The sequence below is a fragment of the Ahaetulla prasina genome, chromosome 3 (genome assembly GCF_028640845.1).
Source record: "Ahaetulla prasina isolate Xishuangbanna chromosome 3, ASM2864084v1, whole genome shotgun sequence".
Taxonomy (NCBI): Eukaryota; Metazoa; Chordata; class Lepidosauria; order Squamata; family Colubridae; genus Ahaetulla; species Ahaetulla prasina.
In genome coordinates this window covers 127,740,893-127,766,466 of record NC_080541.1, presented here as the reverse complement: position 1 = coordinate 127,766,466, position 25,574 = coordinate 127,740,893, and the positions used below count along the sequence as shown (strand labels likewise).

The window sequence follows — 25,574 nt, the reverse complement described above, 5'->3', positions numbered from 1 at the left end:
TATAGAATAGAATAGAATTTTTATTGGCCAAGTGTGATTGGACACACAAGGAATTTGTCTTGGTGCATATGCTCTCAGTGTACATAAAGAAAAGATACGTTCATCAAGGTACAACATTTACAACACAATTGATGGTCGATATATCAATATAAATCATAAGGATTGCCAGCAACAAGTTATAGTCATACAGTCATAAGTGGAAAGAGATTGGTGATGGGAACTATGAAACGATTAATAGTAGTGCAGATTCAGTAAATAGTCTGACAGTGTTGAGGAAATTATTTGTTTAGCAGAGTGATGGCCTTCGGGAAAAAACTGTTCTTGTGTCTAGTTGTTCTGGTGTGCAGTGCTCTATAGCGTCGTTTTGAGGGTAGGAGTTGAAACAGTTTATGTCCAGGATGCGAGGGATCTGCAAATATTTTCACGGCCCTCTTCTTGATTCGTGCAGTATACAGGTCCTCAATGGAAGGCAAGTTGGTAGCAATTATTTTTTCTTATTTTTTATATTTGGAAGACAAACAGGGAAAATAACAATTTAGGAAACGTATCCCTCGTACAAATTTAGTCTTTTAGCTTTTAAACTGGAGAAAAGTTGAGGGATTCTTATTTATTCAGCAATCTCTTTAGGTTGTTTAAAAATTATGACTAGAATGGATGCCGGCTAGTAACATGAGAGGAGGGGGTACACCCATACTTCCAGCATTAAAACAATACACCTTCCTGGTGTGGTTATCTGATTTAGCTTCAAGATAATGGCTAATGAAGCATAAAATAACTTGTATCTTGACTGTCCTGGATGATGTTAGTGTAGGAAGAAAAATCCGATCTGGTTCCAATCCGGGAGAAAGGCGCTGGAAATAAAATGGAGGCTGATTGGAAAGAACTCTGTTTATTGATGAGCAGAACCAACAACAGCATGTAGTTCTGGGACAGCTGACAAAATGGGATTGGGATAGGTGGGCTTTTATACATTCTTTGAGGTTTTGTGTTTGAAATGCTCAGTGTGTGTGTGTGTGCAATGTCTTTTGCTATTCTAATGGTGATGGGTTAATCCTATTATCTCCCAAAAGTCATGTCCTGTCCTTCTTAATCCCATCAACTTGAGCTGAAAGCAGGGGTGAAATGCTCCTGGTTTGGACCAGATCGCCCAATCCAGTAGCGATGGCGGCGGGTGGTTTGGAGAACCGGTAGCAAAAATCCCAGCCCCCCTGCCTCAGCTGAGCCACGTGATCGTCAGGTTTTTTTTTTACTTTTAAAAGCATTTTTTCTTCGGCTGAAAAAATGCTTTTAAAAGTAAAAAAAAAAAGCCTCTGATGATCGCGTGGCTCAGCTGGGATCATCAGAACCCTTTAAAAGCATTTTTTCTATAACCTCTTCAGCCAAAGAGGTTGTAAAAAAAAAAGCTTTTAAAAGTCTCCTCTGGCGATCCCAGCTAAGTTGCCTGATTGCCAGTACTTTTAAAAGCATTTTCTACAACCACTTCGGCTGAAGAGGTTGTAAAAAATGCTTTTAAAAGTTCTGGCGATCAGGCAACTCAGCTGGGATCGTCAGAACCTTTTAAAAAAAGCATGTTTTTTACAAGCTTGTTGGCCAAAGAGCTGTTTGATATGATTGTAAAAATAAAACTTTTTTATGAAAAAAAAAAGTTAACAGGCAAAACTATAAACATAATTTGGATTACGTGGAAAGAGTAAGTAAAAAAAGGGAATATTAGGACAGGGAAGGTATATATTGGAATATATGGTTATATATATATGGAATATACGGTATATATTGGAATATACCGTTATATATTGGAACACCCACTATCATGTCACCCTTAGTCCTTCTTCTCATCAAACTAGACATTTCCTTTAAGAAAAAAAAAAAAAGTTCTGGCGATCAGGCAACTCAGCTGGGATCGTCAGAACCTTTTAAAAGCATCTTTTTTACAAGCTTGTTGGCCAAAGAAATTGTAAAAAAATGCTTTTAAAAGTTCTGGTGATCAGGCAGCTCAACTGGAATCGTCAGAACCCTTTAAAAGCTTTTTTCCCTCTGGCGATCCCAGCTGAGTTGTCTGATCATCACAGGCTTTTAAAAGTATTGTTTTACAACCTCTTCAGCTGAGGTTTTAAATGCTTTTAAAAGCTTTAAAAAAAAAAGGTTGGCCACGCCCACCCAGTCACATTACCCCACCCCCCCACCCCCCACCAAGCCACACTCACAGAACCAGTAGTAACAAATTTTACATTTCACCCCTGGCTGAAAGTGTTTTGTTTGTGAATAATCTTTCTTAATAGTCTTTCTTAATGGGCACAAAACATTGATTTCTAAAAACTTCAGGTATCTGGGGTTTTTTTTTAAGCCACAATGAAAATGATAAGAAAATTTCTGGAGGTTTTCGAGAGACTGTGCCTAAATCTTTTGTTGATTCCCAAGTTCCCTGGTTCTGTTTTACAACAGAAATTGCTACTGTGATGTTGGCACTCTTCAAACTGAAGAGTCTTACATCATGCTTTTGTCTAAAAGTTTCCCTGCTTATATTAGAATCCTGGCAATCTCAGAAACATATTTCCTTCTGCTTGCAGAAGACTGGCAGAACTTGAATTACAGTTATTTAATGTGATTAAACCTTGGATATAAGAACAATAGCTAATACAACAGTTTGTTTCTATGACCTGTAATGACCTGTAATCTTTATTGGTATATATATAAAACTTTAGAACATGATTGTTTTTTACTAGATATATGTGATATCATCATCATTTTAGCCATTGTCTATCCACTGCAGGGAGGAAGGCCTCTTCCACATTTTTCCAACCAATAAAATCCTGAGCTTTTTTCTTTTCTTTTCTTTTTTTTGCCAATTGGGGCCGCAATACTTGCTGATGTCATCGATCCATCTTGTTTTAGGTCTCTTTAGTGGACGCTTTTTATCAAGTAGGATCCATTCTATGACTGCTTCGGTCATAGATACATGGAAAGATACATGCTTGGCATTACAGGACAAGATAAAATAGATAAAAGAACAAACAAAAGTATACGATATAATCAAGAGAAAGAATTGAAATGGAAATGGGCCAGAACTGATGACAGGTGGACCAAGGGGGAGAGAGATTTGAATTAGTCTAGTCTAGTCTAGTGGTTAAGGCACTAGAAAGTGAGAGACCATGAATTCATGCCTTAGCCATGAAAGACAGCTGGGTGACTTTAAGCCAGTTACTCTCAGCCCAATCACCTCTCAGGGTTGTTGTTCTGGGAAAAATTGGAAGAGAAAGTTGTGTTGGATATGTTTTTTTGTAAAACAAATACTAAAGATGGGATACAAATAAATAAATATGCAAATTGAGGGACTGCCAAAAACCAAAGCTCTAACTCTTTTTCAAAAATGAAAAGCAGTATTAAAGATTTGAGTGAGAACTACTTCAGCTTCAACCACAACAATACACGAGCACACAATAGATTTAGTGAACCGCTCCAATCTTGATTGTAGAAAATATGACTTCAGTAACAGAGTTGTTAATGCCTGGAATGCACTACCTGACTCTGTGGTCTCTTCCCAAAATCCCCAAAGCATTAACCAAAGACTATCTACTGTTGACCTCATCCCATTCCTAAGAGGTCTGTAAGGGGCGTGCATAAGAGCACCAGTGTGCCTACCGTTCCTGTCCTAATGTTCCCTTTGGTTGTATCCAATTCGTATGGTTATTTCATGCTTATACTTATATATATATTGTTATGTTTGACAAATAAATAACGGGAAACAACCATTTCCCCACTGATTCCTGATGGAGGTCATGCCTGTTGGTTGCAGCAATATAATGAAGATGCTTAGGATACCTTCCATCCAAACTACCATTTTGGAATTAGTTTAAGAGATGTCTCTTTATCTGATTTACAAAGCGTCAGGTTCAGCTGCAGATAGAAATAGAGCAGCGGTCACCAACTGGTGGTCCGCGGACCACTGGTGGTCCATGAGAAAAATTTGCTGCTCCTCAGACAAATTATTTGCATTTTTATATTGCACTAAATACTATTTATCTTTTTAAAAAAATTCACATTAGTGGTCCGCGGGATTTAAAATTATGAATTTAGTGGTCCTTGACAAAGAAAATGCAGAAAGCGAACAATTCGGTTTGACGCAGCTTTCTTTTTAACTTGGTTTTTAAAAAAAACAAAAATTGGAGGTGTGTCACTACTTCAGTGACAACATCAGTGCTACCATGAGCATGAAACAGGCCGTTCTGAAGATCACAGCCCTGGTATTGCGACGTAGGGGAGCGACAGAACGTCCGCTCGGGGAAGCTTCTAAAAGCCCAACTCCGAGCCGCGCAGGTTCGCCACGATCGCATTCGCTATTCCGAAGCCGAGTAGCGTCCATCGAGCCGTCGTGGCTCCGATTCCGACCTCCTTAAGCCTCCCTTCTTTCCCTGCACATTACGAACACGGCTGATATAACAAGAACGCTCGACATCTCGGGGCAGGAAGATTCCCTATTACAGGGGTCTCCGCCCTTGGCAACTTTAAGCCTGGCGGACTTCAACTCCCAGAATTCCCCAGCCAGCTTTGCTGGCTAGGGAATTCTGGGAGTTGAAGTCCGCCAGGCTTAGAGTTGCCAAGGGTGGAGACCCTTGACCTATTACATTCAATGTATTGCGGGGGGGGGCGGCGTTCTAAGTTCAGCCCTGGCTGGGTATAAGTTTTCAAACGTGGATCAGCCCGAACCTAAAGCCGGAAATTACGTATTCGACGGAGAGCGAGAAGAGTGAGAAAGAGCGGCCGCTAGAGCAAGTTCTTATCTTTTTGAGAGTGCGACAGCCACGTTCAGGTTAGGAGGTAGCCCGCCGGTTTGTTCCACGTATCACTGCATCCGGGAGGGAGGGGGGGAGGAGTAAAGCAGGGTCAGGTGATACAAAACTTGGGTCTCATTGGGCCGCGGTCAGCGGCGTGTCGCGCGACCGGAAGGGAACCCGGAAGCAACCTAGCGGCAAGATTCCGGTTTCCTTGGCTACGCCAGAGAAAGGGAGAGCGAGAGGAGGCGAGCGAAGGGCTGGTCCCTCGTCTTGTGGTGGCAGCCGCGCTGTTTGAAGGGATGGGACAGAACCGGGCCTAGCGGGGCAGCTGCCGCTATGAGCGGAGCAGCAGCTGGGGGCGAGGGAAGGAGCGGCAACCGCCTGGCAGGCCGTTGGTCCGGCTGGAAACTGCTGGCTTTGGGCCTCCTCTCCGCTTCTTCGGTGTTGGCAGCAGCGCCGGCTGTGCAGGCGATGAGCCGGGAGGAGAAGCGTCATCTTGGGTAAGAGCGCTTTTCCCCGTCGCCCGCTTCTTCTTTTTTTTCGGTGCCGCAGCCGAGGCTACCTTGGTGAGGATGCTGTTGGCCCGGTTGCGAACATATTGCGAACATATGGAACATATTGTGTCGTAGCCCGAGGAAGGAGTGATGGTTGGACTTGAACAGGGGTCTCCAACCTTGGCAACTTTAAAGCCTGGTGGACTTCAACTCCCAGAATTCCCCAGCCAGCTTTGCTGCCTGGGGAATTCTGGGAGTTGAAGTCCACCAGGCTTAAAGTTGCCAAGGTTGGAGACCCCTGGACTAGAAGACCTCTAAGGTTCCCTTCCGGCACTGTTCTGATTGAAGCCCCGCTCCTTTTGGTAGGTTGCATTTGGCTGCCTGAGGAGACCGAGCAAGTTACATTGAAGTCGTCTGACACATGCTGATTTCAAGCTTGTTCCCAAGGCAGACCGAGAAGGATACCCCAGCTCATTTTTTTTAATTTCAGTTTTTAAATGTAAAGCTGGACAATAAATACATTACTGGCTAGGTTTTCAAAATCTAAATTGTATTTCGTTAGATTTATTTTTTTTAAACCTCCATGCCCTTGGAAATTTTTTCTCCACCCACCACTATTTTTTGCGAAACTTCCCTGTCTAGAAATGATGAGTGTCATAGCAAGGTTAGTCAAAGTGAGAAACGTTAGTCAAAAGTGAGTAATAACAGTTCAAAACAAATGCTGTCATTGAGAGAGAACAGAAAGATGGGAGGGGGCTTTCTTTTTTAAGCTGAAAGATGCAGTTCCCCAAATTTAAAGCATGCTACCAGGATCGTAAACATATGGATGTTATTCTAGAAAATGATGTTTCTACAATGTAAAAGCTCACTTATGTAGGTTCACTGAACTTTTCTTCTTATCTCTGTGTTGTTGCTTTTTATAGGTGGGTTGATACACTTTTTGGGGGGTTCATTTTGGTATTGCGAGTTTTGCTGATCAACTTTTCAGTGACACGTGTTTTTGTCCATGTGTGTTTATTATATATGGCAGCATGATGGCAGTTCTAATATTTCAATAAGAAGGCACAAGTGTAAAAGTAATTTTGGGACTTCTCAGAGAAATACATTTATTTCTTCGCTGTTGACCTCCTTTGAGGACAGTTGAAGGCCCTGTAAACTGTCGTGCTATGTGGATAATATAATTACTTATAAAGGTTCTCTGTTAAGGGATAATCTTGTTAGCTGTGCAAACAGTGTTTTGTTTTGAAAGACCAGATACTTTAAAATGATGGCAAATAGTGAGCTTACTTATAAGGCAAATCAGACGCTGGTGTTACATAGAATAAAACCAAAAAGCGTACATGTTTAACCGAAATGTACATCTGAGGAAGCTGACCATAGCAAATATCTTCAGTGTCCATGTCTACTATTGCGTTTCCCCAAAAATATGACCCTGTCTTATATTTTTTTGAACCATGAAATAAGCGCTTGGCCTTATTGCCATGTGCTCAAAAGCCCAATTGGGCTTATTATCAGGGGATGTCCTATTTTGGGGGAAACAGGGTAATAATCAAGGATGCATCTACAGGTTACATTTATAATATTTGCACATTTCACTTTTTTTAACTGTTGTAATATTAATTTAATCTATGGCAGAAAACAATTTCATTTTTGAGAGTATTAGGAGAACATTAGACTTTCTGGCGTCCTCTGGCCTTTATGAAAAATAGAACTTGGATTCTATTTTTTCTATTAATTCTGAAGCTCTAAATTAAGAATTTCATAGTTCATGGCTTGATTGCTTTATTAACTGCAGTAATCTAATAAAGTCTATCTCTGGTATGAAAATGCATCTCTGTTCATTATAAGGTTTTAAATGATATGAAAATGTATCTGATCTCATCATAAGATTTAAATAAACTTATTTTATTTAATTTTACTTCCTCTTTGAGGGACTATTAAACCATATACAATTTTGTACATATTTACTTAAAAGCAGATGTTTCATTTTTTATTGAGATACCTCAATAAAGTAAATATATAAGTATGTAAGTATATAAGATTAAGTCTGATGTTTTTTTGAATAATCATAGAATATAAATTGATTGATGTTATACCCTATATACCCATATAGGTTCAGTGAGTCTTATGACAAACTCAGTGACAACAGTATTCAGTTGGGACATTTTTTAATTTAAGCAGAGTTAGCAATGCACATTTGAATCTGAACTCATGATTTCATGAAAATGGCCATGTAATTTTCTTGGCAAGTGTACATAATTGATTGCCCCTTTCCAGGATACTTCTGTATTCTCAATCTAGCATACTATCCTGAAATCTTCTTTTACTGTAATCTTCCTTCTAAATGCTAACCATATTAAACTTTTTTTTGAGAGCAGTTAAAGTTAGCTAAGTACTGTCACCTAACTGAGCATTAAAAAAAATCACATTAGCATTGAATCTTATCTGCTTGGAAAGCCTAATAGATACTGTATGTGGATCTCTTTTTGGAACATCTACATTCATATATTCATTTTGAATCCTATTAAGTTAAAAAAAAGCCATTTGTTTTAAAAAATAATTTCATAAAGAATCATTGCTCTCTTATAATATAGCTTCATACAGTAGTTTAGGATTGTTAAAGTAAATGTTTATTAAATGGAAATAGTGTGTAGATTTGGGTTTTATATAAGTGCTCAGTTGTACAGTTTGTTGCATCTTATTGTAAAATTCCCAACAGTTCATCAAAAAGTTTGGAAAATCTCTGCAGATTAAGAAAAATATTGCTAGTATATCTTTCACTTGAGCACAATTGAATTATTCTGGTTTTATCTCTTTTTCAGAAATCAAGTACAGGAAATGTTTGATCATGCCTATAGTAATTACATGGTAAGTACAATATTTACATTATTTTAATGTTAAATAACTGTTTTAAAGCTGGTTTTACATAAATTATACATGATGAACTCTTGCTAGTGTATTTTTAATTAATCATGATATAATGCAAGGTTGACCAGCCCATCACCTGCAGATTGTAGTAGACAAACAATGCTGTACTTTCATATTGATGCTATGTTTTTGGAATCTGGTTTGTTTCTTTCCTTAGTGTATTAAGCCTAAGAGAAACCTCATGCATCCTAATATTTTTTCCCTGCAAACAATGGGGAGAGATCATACTTCCATTCCCTGATAGTTTAGTTAACAAATTTCAATGGCAAGTCTCCAAAAAGGAATTTGGGATCCACAGATGATAGGCAGACTATTGGATACTCATTCTTGTACTAAATTAAGGGTCATAATTATTGTTTGGTATAATATGCTGAATCATACTATCAGCAACTGAAAAACTGGTTCAAAGTGGATTGTGTTAATGTATGGTTTGGCCTGATGTATTATTTACAGTGAATTACACTGCAGTTCTTACTTGTTTAATTATTAGGCTGTTTACGTGTTGAAATTCAGTCTATTTAAGGCTAGCTTTTTTGTCCTAGATATGAATCCTTTTTCTCAGTCCTTGAATTTGTTGAATTGAAAAACATAATCTATAATACGGGAAGAAGTTGCAGATGATGAGCATGACAAAAACACTCCAGGACCAGGGACTCCAATTCAGTGAAACAATTCTACTTAAATCAGCTAGAGCTGTTCAGAGTTACTTGCACAGTTTTTTAACTCTTCAAAATTATAATATGAAATAAAGCCTACATTCAAAAAAGGTAGATTCTTTGCCATGCTAGAAATTTAATAATTGTTTCCTTGAAAAAATTCAGATAAAGATATTTACCAATCTGATAAAAATGCTTAAGCTATAATACAATTTCGGTGTAGCTTTCATAGAAACCAAGTGTTTTATTAAAATCCATCTAATCACAGATCTACAAGTTGCTTGGCAAACCCTTCAGTCGAACATAATTAGCTAAGATGAATGATTGTTGCATACATTCATGGTAAACATTTTATCAAGAGATTTATTGAATATGGGAAACATGAACTTCTTGCAGAGAATAACAGTGAAACTATGAATATGATACTGATTTTGACTGCTAAAATAATCAACTGGGACTTACTGTTTCTTGGTTTTCAATCTGTTTTATGTATTTCATAGGATAGAACTGGCACATTTATGCCCTACTGTATTTATAAGTATGGTACATGTAACTGCAAATAAAATATACATATTTTATTTGTATATATTTGTATATAAAACTGTATATATTTTTTGTGTTGAGGAAAACCTAGAACATGCTGCCATTCTTTTACACTGTGTTGTGAAAAGGCTTTTTTATCATTTGTGAGGTGGCAAAGGATTTCTATACTTGTAACACAAATTATTTGTATTATACTTAAGGAAGTATATGACTTGGCACATCCTGGAAGCTTGTATGTCAAAAGGATATTTATTTAGTATGGGTCCTAAAGCCTTAAGCAAACAGAATTTGTGAGTGTATTGAATCTGGCAAATAAGATCAAGGATTTAAACTTTTTTTTTGATGATGCTAATCTTGATGATTCTATGGATCAGTTCTTTCCTCATTTTCCAATCTTGTAAGGCTTTAAAGTTGATTTTTTTTGACAATAATGTAGCAAAATTCTATTCTAGGAATAGATTTTATTGAATCTATTCAATAAAATTGAAGTTATTTGAAAATGTGCTTTTCTACTTTTAAAAAGGCAATGTTCATTAAGTCTTGCTTTATATAGCATACATTTCTTCAATGAAAAGTTCCATTTTTTCCACTGACTTTTGTAAAGAATTACATAGTGATCATAGTTACAAATTCTACTCCTTCAGTTTTGCTGTTGCTCACTTAATGATAAGGAGAGAAGGATGTTTAGATGGATTTAAAAACACAATCCAGCTGATGACTTGCCCTAAACCCTCTTTCCTACCTACAGTATACCCATAGAAGCCTAGTGTAACACTTCTATACCAGGTAATTTGTTGACAAATCTGCAATCCTGCATATTTTGTAAAATCTTTTTAAGTGATATCTAGTGCAACTTCTTATCTTGAGGCTACTGACATTTAAAAGAAATATAGAATCCTTATTGTTATTTATGTCCTTTTCACCAGCATTCAAAATAATATGAGTAAAGGTCAAATAAATATAAGGATTATCTTTAGAGCTAGTAAATGAGCAGAATCATCTTTATAAATGTGAGAATGTAGTCATCCCATGTGCCACATGAGATTAAATGTGTTTTTTAAAAAGGTTATTGCTAAATTTACCATTTAAGAAAGCAAATGGTGACATTAAAAGGTATCTTTTAGAATGCTTTTTCAGTATTTTGGAATAGTTAAAGTAATAAGTCATTCGATTTTATTTGTATATGGACGTACATACAGCAAAAGTTACAAGATGGTTTGTATACATATACATAAAAATGAACATCTATCTGCTAGCGCTTTTTCTGAAGACAAAGTTTGAATTTTGATTTGGAAATGAAATTCTGCCATCCTATTATGGTGTATATTATACACATCACTATTAAGAACTAGTGGTGGTGTGTATCAGTATATTCTGAAATATATTGAGTTAAATACTTTGTTCTGCATTTAAAAGGTTTAAATCCTTACAGAATCCATTTTAGCCATTCTGGAAGTATTCTGAGCTTACACAGACCCTATCTCAAACTCATAATTTGGATATTCCTGAAATGGTTGGCACTTCCTGTATCAAGCAGTTTTTAAAATTGAAGTATTTCCAAAATCCTTTAAATTTTATACAATTTTACACATCCCTTTTAGGGACATTAGTGAGAATGTAACACACCATTTTAAGGACCTTGATTTGGAAAACCTGCTGACCACTACTTGTCAAGGTAGTGATCTTCTTAAATACGTTATTTTGAATGTAAATACTTTCCTATTCCAAAGGGATTATTCAATTGTATCTAAGTGTTAAGTTAGATTCTATACTTTTCTAAGGATGGAGGCAGAAGGGGCAGTGTTCAGATTGCAAGGATGTCTTCCTAAGTTTCTTTAAATGAAAACAGTGTAAGAGACTTTCAGGTGTAACTAGTTCTAGATGAAAAAACCATTGTGAATATTTTATTTATATTCCTGAATTGCATTAATTAGCTCTTTAAAATAATTTGAATTAATTTAAAACAAGTTGCTGACAAAGAATTCCTATTTATGTGCAATAACGGTGCAATGAACTCTTAGTTTAGCAACTTGAGATGTGCTGAATAAGAAACATTTCAAAGCCAATCTTGCATATACAAAAATTGGTGCTCCACCAATGTGTAACCATTTACTTTTTGACTCTTGAAAGTTGAAAAAAGAAATTTATAGTGTTGAAAGTGTTTTGAGGACATTAAGCCGGACTTATTTTTTTCAGCCAATTTAGGAGAAGCAAAAAAGGGCTGATGGGTACATTTTTTAGGGCTTAATAAAGATTTCTGTGAAAAGCCAACTTGAGGGTAGAGAGTTGGTTATGTTTGTGATGTACCTTATTCTGAGAAATAATTTCTGAACCACAAAATATATTGTTCCAGACTGTAAAGTGAGTAAATATATAGGTCCAGAACCATAAAACAAAATAAATAAATAAATAAATCCTTGCTTACTTTCTACAGTTCAGAAAACATTGGAGTAATTATGGCTTTCGTCTTGCAATCTGCTTCTTCACTATGGTACTAACTGAATGCATTAATGTGTTTCTGTGGGAAAAGTATTAAAGGTAGTACTTGACTTACAACCAGTTATTTAACAAGTGTTTGAAGTTAAGACAGATCTTAATAAACCTACTTACAATGTGCCTTTAAAGTTATGACTGCTGCCTCCCCACCCCTCTGCAGTGATGTTATAATATTTTGGGCACTTGGCAGCTGGCTCACATTTATGACCAGCTGCAGCATTGCATGGTCACAAAAACATGTTTGCCACTTTTTTGCCATTTTCCAGGAGAAACTATTATTTGGATATGCTGAATTTGCTTAAAAACCATGATGACTCCCTTTATGACTGCTATAAAAATAGTCATTAAATTTTTTGAATCCAGTCACATGCTGGCTCCGCGTATGATCACATGACTTACGGCTACAATTCTGAGCTCCATTGTAGTCATAAGTCGAGGACTACCTGTATTGCAGTTCATGAAAAATATTGATGTAATCCAGTGAAAGAGACTTGTGTATCATTTGGAGCCTTCTGCATTGTTTAATTTTGTAAAAACATACTCCCATTAATATAGAAATAGTGTTCCTTTTTATTTCCTGCATTTGTAACAGTAAATGATGAAACTTGATCTAACTGTTATTGTACCATGCATTTCAACTTCACTAGATTATAATTCTGTTTTGTTTTTCATTTCCTTTTTTCCCAATAGGAACATGCTTACCCAGCTGATGAGCTCATGCCTTTAACTTGCCGTGGAAGAATTCGGGGTCAAGAACCAAGTCGTGGAGATGTGGATGATGCCTTGGGAAAGTTAGTATTTTGAAATAATTATCTGAAGATTCAGTATTTAGTTTTAATTGAAATTCTATGGATCCATTATTACAAATCCAATAAAACTGAATCTAAATTCTGAATAAATAGCCATAAACAGAACAGAAATATTTACCAAAATGGAGAAAAACAAAAATAATATCTGACTAATAATCACATCATAGATGAATATTATTAATTTCTTTAAATTATTTTTAGTTTGTGCATTATCTGGAGAATGTTGTAGCAGATTACAGTGTTTTAATAACATAAAACAGTTAAATTAAGTAAAATAAATATTAATTTAAAATATTACCACAATTGGGACAGGAACTTTCATTGCAAAGTGATATGGTTGTTAAATGATACATGTCCAATTTTGCTATCTTTTTCTGTGGTTGATAAGTGAATTTTACTTGCCCTCCTGGGAAGGTAGCAAATGGTGATCATGTGACTCTGGGAATGCTACAACCCTTGCAAATAGGTGTTGGTTGCCATGGCAGATGGTGTTGAACTTTCTTGAGCTGACAAACTGCTGAAGTCATTCATTGGTTTTATGGATTGCTGGAGCTGCATATTTTTTTAATATATAGTCTGTTTTTAGAAGTCTTTAATGGTTCATGAAAGCATTGTGTGTGTTCAACAGTTCATCATCTTGAGGAAGGAGAACACTGTCCACCATTTTTAGTAATAGGCAGCCTGTTACAAGTTCTTACATGAACATTTAATAATAAATTATTATAAATTATTAAATCCTATTTTTCATCTCTCTCCTTTCTCACCCAGGTTTTCACTGACACTAATAGATACTTTGGACACTCTTGTGGTAGGTTTGATTTCTTCTAATGTATTAAATCTAAATTCTCATTACATGATTGTGTAGAACTTAATAATTGTTCTTAACCAAATACTTGATTTACTAAAATTATAACCTACTTTTAGAAGATGGATTAGTGATATAAGGTGGCATACACAGTGTTTCCCCATCCCATTTTTCTCACAGCAACAACCCAGTGGAGTACATAGGTTGGGCTTAGAGATTGTGATTAATCCAAAATTATTCATGAGCTTTTGAGTGTGAACGAACACCTGGCTTTCCTTGCTCCTAAACCAGCACTTATATCTTTAAGTGGCTTGAGAATGTAATGAGATTGCAGATTTCTTCAGTATGTATTGCTCAACTATACCTCTTTCACTGTTTTTGAGACAGGATAAATTAAACAAACCTGACAACCTTCATTCAAAGTTTGCCTTTGTAATAGGATTTTTAGCTTGTTGCTAATCAAAGATGACAGAATCTGATATTCTTTATTTTTTATTTAAAATGAAACTTCACATTTCTCTCTAACAAAACTTAGCTTCTTAAGAGATAATCAGCCTGTTTACTCATGTTTTGCAGGTGTTAAATAAAACCAAAGAGTTTGAAGATGCTGTTAAAAAAGTAATTAGAGATGTTAATTTAGACAACGACATTGTGGTATCAGTGTTCGAAACAAACATAAGAGTGCTTGGGTAAGTTTTATACTGAGAAAAAAGGGATCAGATTTGTAAATCTGCCAATGATAATCTTTATACAGTTTGTGATCTCAAATTAAATACACTTATTTCTTAATTTTTTAAGCATAATAGAATTCATAGTTCATAGTTTGTAAACCTATTCTTGTTTGTAAACTGCATTTTCTGCATTACTGTCAAAAGGGTTTACACATCTTCATTTATATACACTTTTTAGAAGTAAGTAGTATTTAAACTTTCTACAACTATTTTCAGTTTGTCAGCACTTACGCTATGCTTAAGGCTAGTATAACTGTAACTACTAAACACCATTAGAAATTGGAAGCAGTTTGGAGAGTGACATTTTCTTCTCCTCTGCTTCCCCAGTCTTTGGTTCTCTTTTGTATCAGCATTCACTAAGCTAATAAACTTCCTGACTTCTCCCTTTCATTTTATCTAGAGGTCTTTTAGGTGGGCACTCAGTAGCAATCATGCTGAAAGAGAAAGGTGAAGTCATGCAGTGGTACAATGGAGAACTTCTGCACATGGCAAAACAGTTAGGCTACAAACTGTTGCCAGCTTTTAACACCACAAGTGGTCTCCCATATCCAAGAGTAAGTAAACTGTGAGCTAAGACTAATGTATGCCATGTATTATTTGTTCTTCCAGTATGATAAATTTATATGTTGAGTCAGAGAGAGAGTTATCAGTAATACCGGTGAAAACTTTTGATTTTTATAACTCTTAGAATCTTAACTCTTCAGCTAATAGCATGGTTTATGAAGGTATGTTGATATTTACTACATTTTCAAATGCAATGGACTTAAAAAGCCATATGGTTTGATTATGAAAATGTGGACTGTTCTCTCTATAGCAGGTGATATACTCAGAGACAGCTTAATTTAAAGGTAAAGCACCAGTGACTTTAGCATTGACATTTAAACTCATATAGTAAGTCAGTTTGCATAGGTTTGCCACATTCAAAAGTCGTTGAGCACTATTTTTTTTTATGGTGCTGTACATTCTTTGCTTCTAACTGCTGCAGCTTACTTAATTATTCCAGCTTTTCAGCAATATAGTACAAACTTGGTGACTGCTTAGTGTATCTTGTTTGAAAAAGCAAATCTATTTTATTTTCCTAAATTTTTAAGAAACAGCATTATCACAATAACGGATTTTAGCATTTCTTTTTCTTCTAGATTAATTTAAAATTTGGTCTAAGAAGTCCAGAAGCCCGGACAGGAACAGAAACTGAAACTTGTACAGCTTGTGCGGGAACGTTGATCTTAGAGTTTGCTGCTCTGAGTCGTTTCACAGGGGCATCAATATTTGAGGTTTGCTTAATGATAAGTGATGAATTATTTTTGTGCAACTGCTAACTTTTGATTTTTACAAAATCATATAATTACTTGATAGTATTAATTTCAGCTATGTTCTGTTGCTGAACTAGTCACTGACTCTCTCATACCAGAAATTGCTTTTCTATTTATATTATGAGGTACTGCTTAAAATATCTATCAGCGTTCTGTTCCAGGGCCTGAAGGCTATGCTGGGTTTGGAGAGAGAGACTCTTTATGACATAATGCTGTAATCTTTTATCTTTATTTTTTAAATTGATTTTATTGTAATTTCTTTGATTGTTGTGGGCCACTCAGAGATGTTGAGAGTTGGGCAGTATAATTGTTTAATATATAAAAATCATGATAATATATGAACATGAAATATCCCATGTAATTATACAATATTGTATTAAATTTTGTGTTGCCACAAAATTTAAAAGAGTAACTTAGAACAACATAAACATACAGATGATATTCCCTCAATCAATTAAGTAGTTCATTAGAAATTTTATTTGTGCCTGGTGCCTTACCATTGGACAGTATTGTAACTACAGTATTGGCTATGTCTCTTCTATAACTCCTTAGTATATCTTATGCATAAGGAAAGCATACTGATTTTGTCCTTTATATGTTTCTTATTTTTGGATTGTATGTCCTTCAACACAAATCTTTTTGGGACAAGTACTTGCTTTAATTATGCTGAAAGACTTGCTTATTTGACATTAATAATTTATGGTCTGTTATACAGTCTACACGGAAAGATTTTGGCTGACCAGACACCATCTCAAATTCAATTTCATATAACAGTCAATTTGATTTTGAAGCTGCATTTTTAGTGACATCTAGAATGAAGTCTGCATTTATATTAGGGATTGTCAATAAAAAAAGAATTATTTTCTTAAAACTCTTATTCAGTTCATTTCTGCATCATTGCATGTTATCAATCCAACGCTTCCTATAATTCCAGATACTTTGATTTTTACAATATCTGCATTTTAGTCATTATCTTTTCTTGAAGTTATATTTAGAATTCTTGCAATTAGCCATAGACAATACTGTATCAAAATCATTGTATACAATAAACCTACAGTTTCAGTTTTAATGGGCAACATTTTCCTTTACTAATCCATTAATCTGCAATATTATTCAAAGTAGATTTTAGAAACTTTACAGATAGAAGCGGAGCCAGCAGTTAATCCTTAATTACAAAACTTAAAGAAGCTGTGTCCATTTGAAACTTGGCCATGCTACTTGAAGCTTTTGGAAATTGAATTTTAATATATGGTGTCCTAAATTACCAAACATCTATTACTGAAGCAAAGAATGGGGTGGGGTTTTTAAATGAATGAACTATTTATGTTTATTAAAAATCATAATTTTATTGTTTTGGCACTCATGACTATTATTCTAGAACTTAATATTAGTATATAATAATGTTTCCTGATTTTTTTATTACATCTAATGAAAATGAAAAAAATGATGACAAATGTTTGATTTGAGGGATTTATTTTGACAGACTTTGGATTTGGATTTAAGATACAGTGTTCATTGGATCTGAATTCTTTTGTTTGAATTTCAGGCAATGACGCTTTGCCACAAATACTGGTTCAAGTCTGAATCAGTCTGAACAGTATTTGTTGCGTCTCCTCAAAATAGGCATTATTAGTGAGGAGGGTTTTTTGATATATCAATAAGTTTGGGGGTCTGAAGAATACCGTTCGTTATTTAATAGGCATCTAGCTTTAATATACACTTATTTTTTTTTTAGTCTATTAAGTGGAGGTTTACTACAAAATCATATTAATTCTACTTCTCCCCCCAAAGGGGGAAAAAAGACTCTGGAAATACATCTCATCTACAAATCAGCTCCCCAAATTTGACAAATTTACTCAAAAGTCCTTCTTGTTGCCTATTTGTAAAAAAAAAAGAAAAAAAAAGCTTATTTCAGAAGTTCACATTTGCCATCTGTTGGTGTGGGTCCAGTGTAGAGTTATCCTTCCAATATTGTAAGACAATTCTTAAGGAATATTCCCCATGTATAATGGTATTGATCTTAACATTTTGAATGGCTGGGTAATTTGCATTCTTAGCAACTGATCAATCTAAAGTTATATTAATGATCTCTTAGTGTCCAAACTGCAGCAATAGTATGACAGATCTAAACTATATGAGTTATTTCCAATTTTTATGATGCATCTTTGGCAGCACCACATTTGCACCCAACTTTTTAAAAGCCTTCTCTGAGATGTCCAGTACATACAAAATAGAATTTATTGTTGTACCAATTTGTGTAAGTTTAAAAGTAGAACCACTGAATAAATTTATTGCTTGCATCAATTTTCTGACTACTACATTGCATGTAAAGCTGTATTTAATTAGAAAAATGTTAATTTTATTTTCTATAGGAATATGCTCGGAAGGCACTTGATTTCCTTTGGGAAAAAAGGCAACGTAGCAGCAATTTAGTAGGAGTTACTATTAACATTCATACGGGTGACTGGGTCCGCAAAGGTATGAAGCTAAGTTTCCTCTTAATTACATAAGAATGAGATTGGAGATTATTGATTTTTTTATGTAGAGGACTTAAAATGTATGTCAGAAAATTGTGCCTTACTTTGGACTAGAAAAAGATAACTGGGAATCAGCCAGTTTGCACCTATTGGGGAAAACCGGTTATTAACTTTCTAAGCAGTTCGGAGAACCGGTTGGAAGAAATCTTATTTTGCTTTTTTCCACTTTACAGAGCTAATCCTGTAAGGAAGGCAGAAAGGAAACATTCTGGTGTTGTTTCTAGCCTAATCTTTATTGCCCTGCTTACAGAAAATGTCTCTCTGGTTAACCCTTATTGCATTGTAACAGCTAAGGCGAATCGCCCATCAAATGAGTGATGTTGAGTTGACCACGCCCACATGGTCACATGACCACCAAGCCATGCCTACACAGCTGGTCATTAGGGCAGAGAACCAGTTGTTAAATTAGTTGAATCTCACCACTGATTATGCTTACTTTCATCCCATGGCCCTTTTTATCTGTTTCTTGGTTGCACTTAATTGTTTTGTAGCAATAAGAACTTACTTCATGGAACTGAAAACTAGTAATGAAATTAATTGTATTAACATTTTTATCTTATTCTAGATAGCGGAGTGGGAGCAGGAATAGATTCGTATTATGAGTATTTATTAAAGGCCTATGTCTTGCTTGGAGATGACAGTTTTTTAGAAAGATTTAACACCGTACGTACAGATGGAATTTCTCTCTCCTTGAACTATAGAACTTTGTACTATGCTTGTGATGTATTATGTTAGATATTGTGGATCTGTGTTAAATTAGTGTGTTATTATACTGTCAGAAATAATTATATGATGTTTCTTCCACTCCAGCATAAGTTGTCTTTTTTCATTGTTCCATTTAGCATAAAATTCATCTATTTCCAAATACTGGTATATCTGTAATAAATATACTCAGATTAATCATAGAACTCTTTTAAAGTTGCCTATTAGTGAGGCATCACCCACGTTTAGAATTCTTAAGTTTTGGAAGTAAAATGGGCAATAAATAAGTGGATCAAAATATTTGCTAATGTTTATATATTGTTGGATTTAGAGGTCTGTCTATCATGTTGACAAAAAAAAAATTGGCAGCTAAAATGTTCACTATAACTCATCATGAATATAGCATATTCTGTCCTGTAGCAAGTTTATGCCAAGGCTAAGTTTAGGGCTTTAATACTTTTAAAGTACAGCTGAGGAAAATACAGATAGTCCTTGACCTACAAGCACAATTGTAACCAGAATTTCCATTGCTAAGTAAAGTGGTTGTTAAGGAAATCAAGTCAGATTTTACAACCCTTTTTGCCATAGTTGTCAAGCAAATCATGTGATTATTAATCTGGTTTCCCTGACCAACTTCGCTTCTTGGAAGCTGTCTGGGAAAGTCACATATGATGATCACATGACTCTGGGATGCTGCAACTGTTATAAATAGATGCCAGCTGCCAAGCACGAAATCTTGATTACATGACTATGGAGTTATTGTGACTCTTGTAAGTATAAGGACTGGTTGTAGGTCATTTTTTCAGCGCCATTATAAATTGAAATGGTTGCTAAATGAATGGTTAGAAGTTGAAGAGTACCTGTGAATAGGGAAAACAAAACTGAAAATTGCATATTCTGCTTGTTTATGAAACTTAGATTAATTGAAGACTTCATTTTAAGTGAGGTAATAAAAATTATGTAAATTGTATTTCTGACCGTATTATTTATCTCTTAAGTAAAGTAGTTGAAGAGTGGCTGATTTCATTTTTAAATAAAAGCTGTAGATGGCTGATATTTGGCTTACAGCCTCTAAATCTCTAAATTACAGCATTATTGTTTAGTGTGCTTATCTGCTTTCAGTCAGCTTTTGCAAACAGGTTCAGTATTCAAAGTGATTAAATACATCAAATGTTGATATTTTCTAGCATTATGATGCCATAATGAGATACATCAGCCAGCCACCTCTCTTGCTTGATGTGCACATACACAAGCCAATGCTCAATGCTCGCACGTGGATGGACTCTCTACTAGCATTTTTTCCTGGTTTGCAAGTAAGTTGCACATGCAAAACATTTTCATCCAATGGTATTGAATTTCTAAACCACTCAATTCCAAAGCATCTCTAGATGGCTTCACAAAGTAGAAACCAACAATTTAAAAAAAAACAGCCAACGTTCAGAAGACAGCATAATCTCTAACCACATCCCCCTCAATATTAATATTAGTCCTCAAACAATATAATTAATTTTCACAGGATTCTTTATGCACAGAGTCATCTTTCTCCCTAAATTATAAATTTGTTAATCATTAAGAATGTGTGTAAAATGATTATATATTCCACGTGTGCTTAACATTGTATTTATTAAGCTATTTCAGTTGATGCACTTCATCATCATTTAATCTGTATTTATTATAAATGATAATTTTATAGACAGGCTATTTTATACTTTGTTAAAAGATTGCCACAAAGGATATGCAAATTCGAAATGTCCCATTTTCACTTTTTAAAATCTGAAATACTTCCAAAATGTTCAAAACAGCCTATATCAAATACAAAAAACTTTTGGCAAACTCAGAACAATATTTCAAAATTGCTATAGACTAATCTGAATTGAAAATGGTTCAAATTTGATATTTTCTGTGTATCACTAACCATTACATTCTCAAAACAAATGCATGTTTTCAATTAGAGGACATAAATAGTGTTGTCATCAAGTCCATTGCTTTTAATGAACAATTTACCTTTTTAAAATAAATGAAAAATCGTTTTCATTAGATTATCGTTAACTTGCAGTTTTACTGTAATGCCCTGTGCTATGGATTGGAAAAGAATATACTCTTTTATTTAAATATAATGTGATGTCCCTTTTTTCTTGAATTCTAGGTACTGAAAGGTGATATTCGACCTGCTATAGAAACTCATGAAATGCTATATCAGGTCATAAAAAAGCATAATTTCCTTCCTGAGGTAAGGCAATGACCATGTCTTAAACATTCCATATTTAAGGGCTATAAATATGAAGTATAAATTTCAAGTATTTGGGGAAAACATTATTTCAGACTTGGTGAATTTAGCTTAATAGTGAGTCTATGAGTGTTAGGGATATTTAACTGTATCCACCTAGTACTTTTAATCAATTTTTACTTTTTGAGATTTTGCATTAATAACCCTGTCACTTTTCAAACGGCCAATTATATACTGTCTCTCCTAAATAAAAAGAAGCTTCTAATTTTGACTAAATAAATAAATCCTTAAAACATGCATGGATGTATTTGAAAATAAATTTTATTTATATATATATATATATTTAATAAGGTATTTGGTTATTCCGGTTGTTTTGCCTATTTCTGTAAGATTTTTACCACTGATTGCCTTATTTTGAAGTTGATAATAGAATTTTTGGATAGCATCCCATAAATATAAAAAAAAAACCTTTAAGCAATGAATGATCATGAATGATAAAAGTAAGCTTATTCGATGATTAAAATCAGTGTTGCTCTTACCATTTGTGGATTGCTGTGTATTTATTACATTTAAATTGGAAGAGATTTTTGAATGAAAATAAAAATGTGAACTTATTACTCTGTCCATAAGTGAATTGTCCATTCTGAATTTTACTGTACATGTTGAAAATGTCTTTTGAGTCTCTTTTAATGTATTGTGCCAAAAATGTCTGTGCATTCTTTTTCATTCATTTGAGAGTTGGTCCAGTAGAAGCAGTCTTAAGACAGGGGTCATCATTGTAGCATCTGAATGACTTGATGGCATCTGTTTGATATTTAGATATTTAATGGTTAGAGTTTTAAAAGATAAGCTAAGTTTCAGAAGATTTCTATTTCTTTGCAGGACAATATAGCAATTTTGGGACATTTTGAATTTTTAATTAATTTTTTGCAGGAATCCCAGTATGCTAGAAGTTATTCCTTCAAAGAAGAATAATTCAGTATTTTTACCTTTCCACTTGTCTTGTTCAGGCATTTACAACAGACTTCCGGGTTCATTGGGCTCAGCATCCTTTACGGCCAGAATTTGCAGAAAGCACATATTTCTTGTATAAAGTAAGGTTCTTCAAATTCAAGATATGTTACATTGTAGAAAATAGCAGGAAACACATTAAAAATGAAATGAAATATATAGAGTATTTTCTCTTTGCAGAACTCATTTTGCCTCCTGTTATCTAGGAAAGCTAGATATGCTTTGTTATTCAAGTCTGACTGATGAAAAATATTTCTCTGAAATTGGTTATGCTGAGAGATGGCGGTAGCTAGATGGTTCAGGGGCAAAAACAGCTTATTTGATGATTAGGAGGTGTGCTAGGCAAGTGTAATTGCTGCACTGGAAAACAAAACCTTTCTTAATTTTAGCAGATGCTAGGACAGCAGGAGAGGTAGTTATCTTTATTTCAGGATAACTTAAGCACTGGGGTGACTGTTTTGATGGAAGTTCTGGATTTCTGGAATCCTTAATTTTAGCCTACAGAGGTGGCAGATTATGATTTGAGTCTGACATTTGTAACCAACCTGCTATTAAAATAATATTTAAATTGATTTGATTTAACTGAATACAGAAAATAATTCTGGAGTGAGTTTTTGTTGGAAGACAAAAACTATATTTTAAAGTGTATTGCAGTTAAGATACTTAGCATGCAGTTCTATTGAGATATTGTGATATTTCCACAACAAAAATACTTGAGAATTTTCTTTAAAGATACAGAAGCAGCCTCTATTAACAGGCTAAAATTCCTAGTATGTTTTAGACATTATGACTTCAGATCAAAACCTTAAAATGCATCAGAGATCGAATATCAGAGTAATTCAGTTAGGGTTGTAATCAGTGTAATATATTAATCCAAATTATTTCCCTGAAAATAGGCTACTGGAGATCCCTATTATCTAGAAGTAGGAAAAACTCTAATTGAAAACTTAAATAAATATGCACGAGTACCTTGTGGATTTGCTGCTATGAAGGATGTTCGCACTGGAAGCCATGAGGACAGGTAACTGAATTTTTCAAAAATCTTGAGACAAAAGTCTGTAAAATTCAGTTTTAAAATGTTGATGCTCATTTGCCTGTCAAAGAACATTGGGAAAAATAGGATTTGATACTAGTAGGATTTTTTCTTTTTAATGTTACTATTTTATTATTTAAGCTTATGTAAAGTAACATTCAATTATTATCTTGGGGAAGTATTTGCATAGAGGAACTTCCAAGACAGCTAATGAAAGTTTTAAACATAATTAAGACTTTATAATAGAAACTGGAAAAATAACTCCATAGCTAGGATCCATAACACCAAGAGAAGAAATGCATGTGAAATTCTGTAAACACTTTTGCAGGCTGGACAATTTTTTGCACTATATACTTTGTTTAAACATTGCATTGCTCAAATATATCCGTTTGTACAGTTTTGAAATTGTGACTAACGCAATCTAGATGATAAACCTGTGATTAGTCATTGTTCTTTAGTTATTTTATTAAAGAAAAAAATTGTTAGAACCGTAGGAAAACGAAAACATCAAAAAGAAGTAATATATATGCAAATACATATTCTCTTTCTTCTTTTTGTAGGATGGATTCTTTTTTCCTAGCTGAAATGTTCAAATATTTATACCTGCTGTTTGCTGATAAAGACGACCTAACTTTTGATATTGAAGACTACATTTTTACAACAGAGGCTCACTTGCTACCTCTTTGGCTATCTACTGCAAACCAAACAGCCCTGGTAAAAAATATTGTGAGTTCTGCATTGCAAATCTTTCAGTCTAATTAAATTAATCATTTGTTCTTAAGTATTCATTCTGTTCTTACTTTCTGTATGCAGAAAGTACGCAGAATATGATTATGAAATTTGGACATAAAATCCTGGTCAGTTGGAAGAAGAGTCTGCCTTTGTCCAGATATCATTTTTATGTATTTGGATGGTCTATTTCCTAAAATAATGTGATGATTTATAGGCATTAAAATGTATCTCTAAACTTAGCAGGGTGTGAATGTCTTTTTTTCCTACAGACTACAGAATACATGGAGCTGGATGATAGTAATTTTGATTGGACTTGTCCTAACACCCAAATCCTGTTTCCCAATGATCCCATGTATGCTCAGAGTATTAGGGAACCCCTGAAAAATGTGGTGGACAAGAGCTGCCCTAGGAGTCTGTCAAAAATGTAAGAGTTGTTTCTATTTTCCATAGGGGTTTTAAAGGAAGATAAATTAAAAAAAGGTTATACTACTCCACACGTTTGTTTTGCTAACTTAAATCCTGCTATTAATGTTTTATTACTGATTTTTGCTAGGCTAACAGATTGTACAAATGCAATTATATAATTATCTTGTGGAGGTTGCTTCCCTAACATCTAATTTTCACAAGCAGAATTTTTATTGAAATATTTTGCCAAATCCCTATAATTTTTTCTGTACGTAACCCCTTGAAATAGATACACAAATTAACTACTCAACAGAGTGAGAAGTGAAAAGAAACCAGAAAATAAAAAGGGCAAACAAGAAACAATATTGGAACAATTTACAATGGTTGTGCATGCTGGTTCTCCCTCCCTGCCTGCTGATGCTGCTGTTATTTCAGGGAAAGAGACAAGAAAATTACTTTGTACGTCTCCTGTGCAGTTGGGCTTCTCACAGTTTACTGGCTGTTTGCCATGTGATTAGCAAGTGTGCTCATGTCTTCCTTGGCATGTCTTTTCCAATGTATTTGTAGTGGCATAAGGATAGGATTGTAGGGAATCAAGTCCATGCATATGGACATTAGCAGGCATGTCATGCCCTCTGCAGGCTTGGAAAAAGCTTCTCTTCCGTTCCTTTGGGGAAGGAGCAAGCCCCATGACAAGGAATGGTAGGACAAAACAGCCGGAAAAAAGAGCATTTAAAAACCTTGCTTATATAATAGTATCAAAGTAAGTAATGGGACAAAATGAGGTTTTAAAGCTGCCTGGAAAACACTGCCAATTTCTCAAGTACTTTTTTAACCTTTCAGCTTCTGCAAAACGGTGGCGTTTTTTGTTGTTGTTGTTTTGGTGTTTTTAAGTGACACAGTCTTGTAAACATTTTGGGTAGTTGTTTTCTTGCCTTATTTTTAGGCTGGAGACATGACTGACCCAAAATCACCCACTCAGGAAACTTTTAACTAGTTTACTACTCAGATACTCATTAATGGAAATCTATGCTACTCTCAAGGCATGCATGGCTGCTTTATATTGGGACCCAATCCATTCATATCTTACAATGTTGATAGCACTTGCTGTGCTTGCCTTTTTTTCAGGGAAGAGGGTTTAGGCAGTGGACCAAAGCCTCCACTGAGAGCCAGGGATTTCATGGCCAGTAATCCTGAACATTTAGAGATACTGAAAAAGATGGGAGTCAGCTTGATTCATCTCAAAGATGGACGAGTACAACTGGTACAGCATGCTATCCAAGTAAGGTCTCACTTTGCCTTAACCTTCTTTTCATTTATGTATCATAAGTCTTATAAAATACTTTTTGAAATGCTTGCTCTAACTTCTGTGAACTATTT

At 34.8% G+C, this 25,574-nt stretch overlaps 1 protein-coding gene across 1 annotated transcript in view; it reads left to right on the top strand.

The window, feature by feature from the left end:
* The first annotated feature begins 4,928 nt into the window (after positions 1-4,928).
* The window catches only part of EDEM3 (ER degradation enhancing alpha-mannosidase like protein 3), a 36,068-nt gene continuing 15,422 nt past the window's right edge, over positions 4,929-25,574 (top strand). The window contains exons 1-16 of the mRNA XM_058176820.1: positions 4,929-5,272; positions 8,089-8,134; positions 12,580-12,680; positions 13,467-13,506; positions 14,080-14,192; positions 14,635-14,788; positions 15,374-15,508; positions 17,920-18,025; positions 18,650-18,747; positions 19,974-20,099; positions 20,933-21,016; positions 22,024-22,107; positions 22,921-23,045; positions 23,618-23,783; positions 24,059-24,213; positions 25,323-25,476. Of these exons, the coding sequence (XP_058032803.1) occupies positions 5,109-5,272; positions 8,089-8,134; positions 12,580-12,680; positions 13,467-13,506; positions 14,080-14,192; positions 14,635-14,788; positions 15,374-15,508; positions 17,920-18,025; positions 18,650-18,747; positions 19,974-20,099; positions 20,933-21,016; positions 22,024-22,107; positions 22,921-23,045; positions 23,618-23,783; positions 24,059-24,213; positions 25,323-25,476 (1,851 nt within the window). The 5' untranslated portion in view covers positions 4,929-5,108. The remainder of the gene's footprint in view (positions 5,273-8,088; positions 8,135-12,579; positions 12,681-13,466; positions 13,507-14,079; positions 14,193-14,634; positions 14,789-15,373; positions 15,509-17,919; positions 18,026-18,649; positions 18,748-19,973; positions 20,100-20,932; positions 21,017-22,023; positions 22,108-22,920; positions 23,046-23,617; positions 23,784-24,058; positions 24,214-25,322; positions 25,477-25,574) is intronic.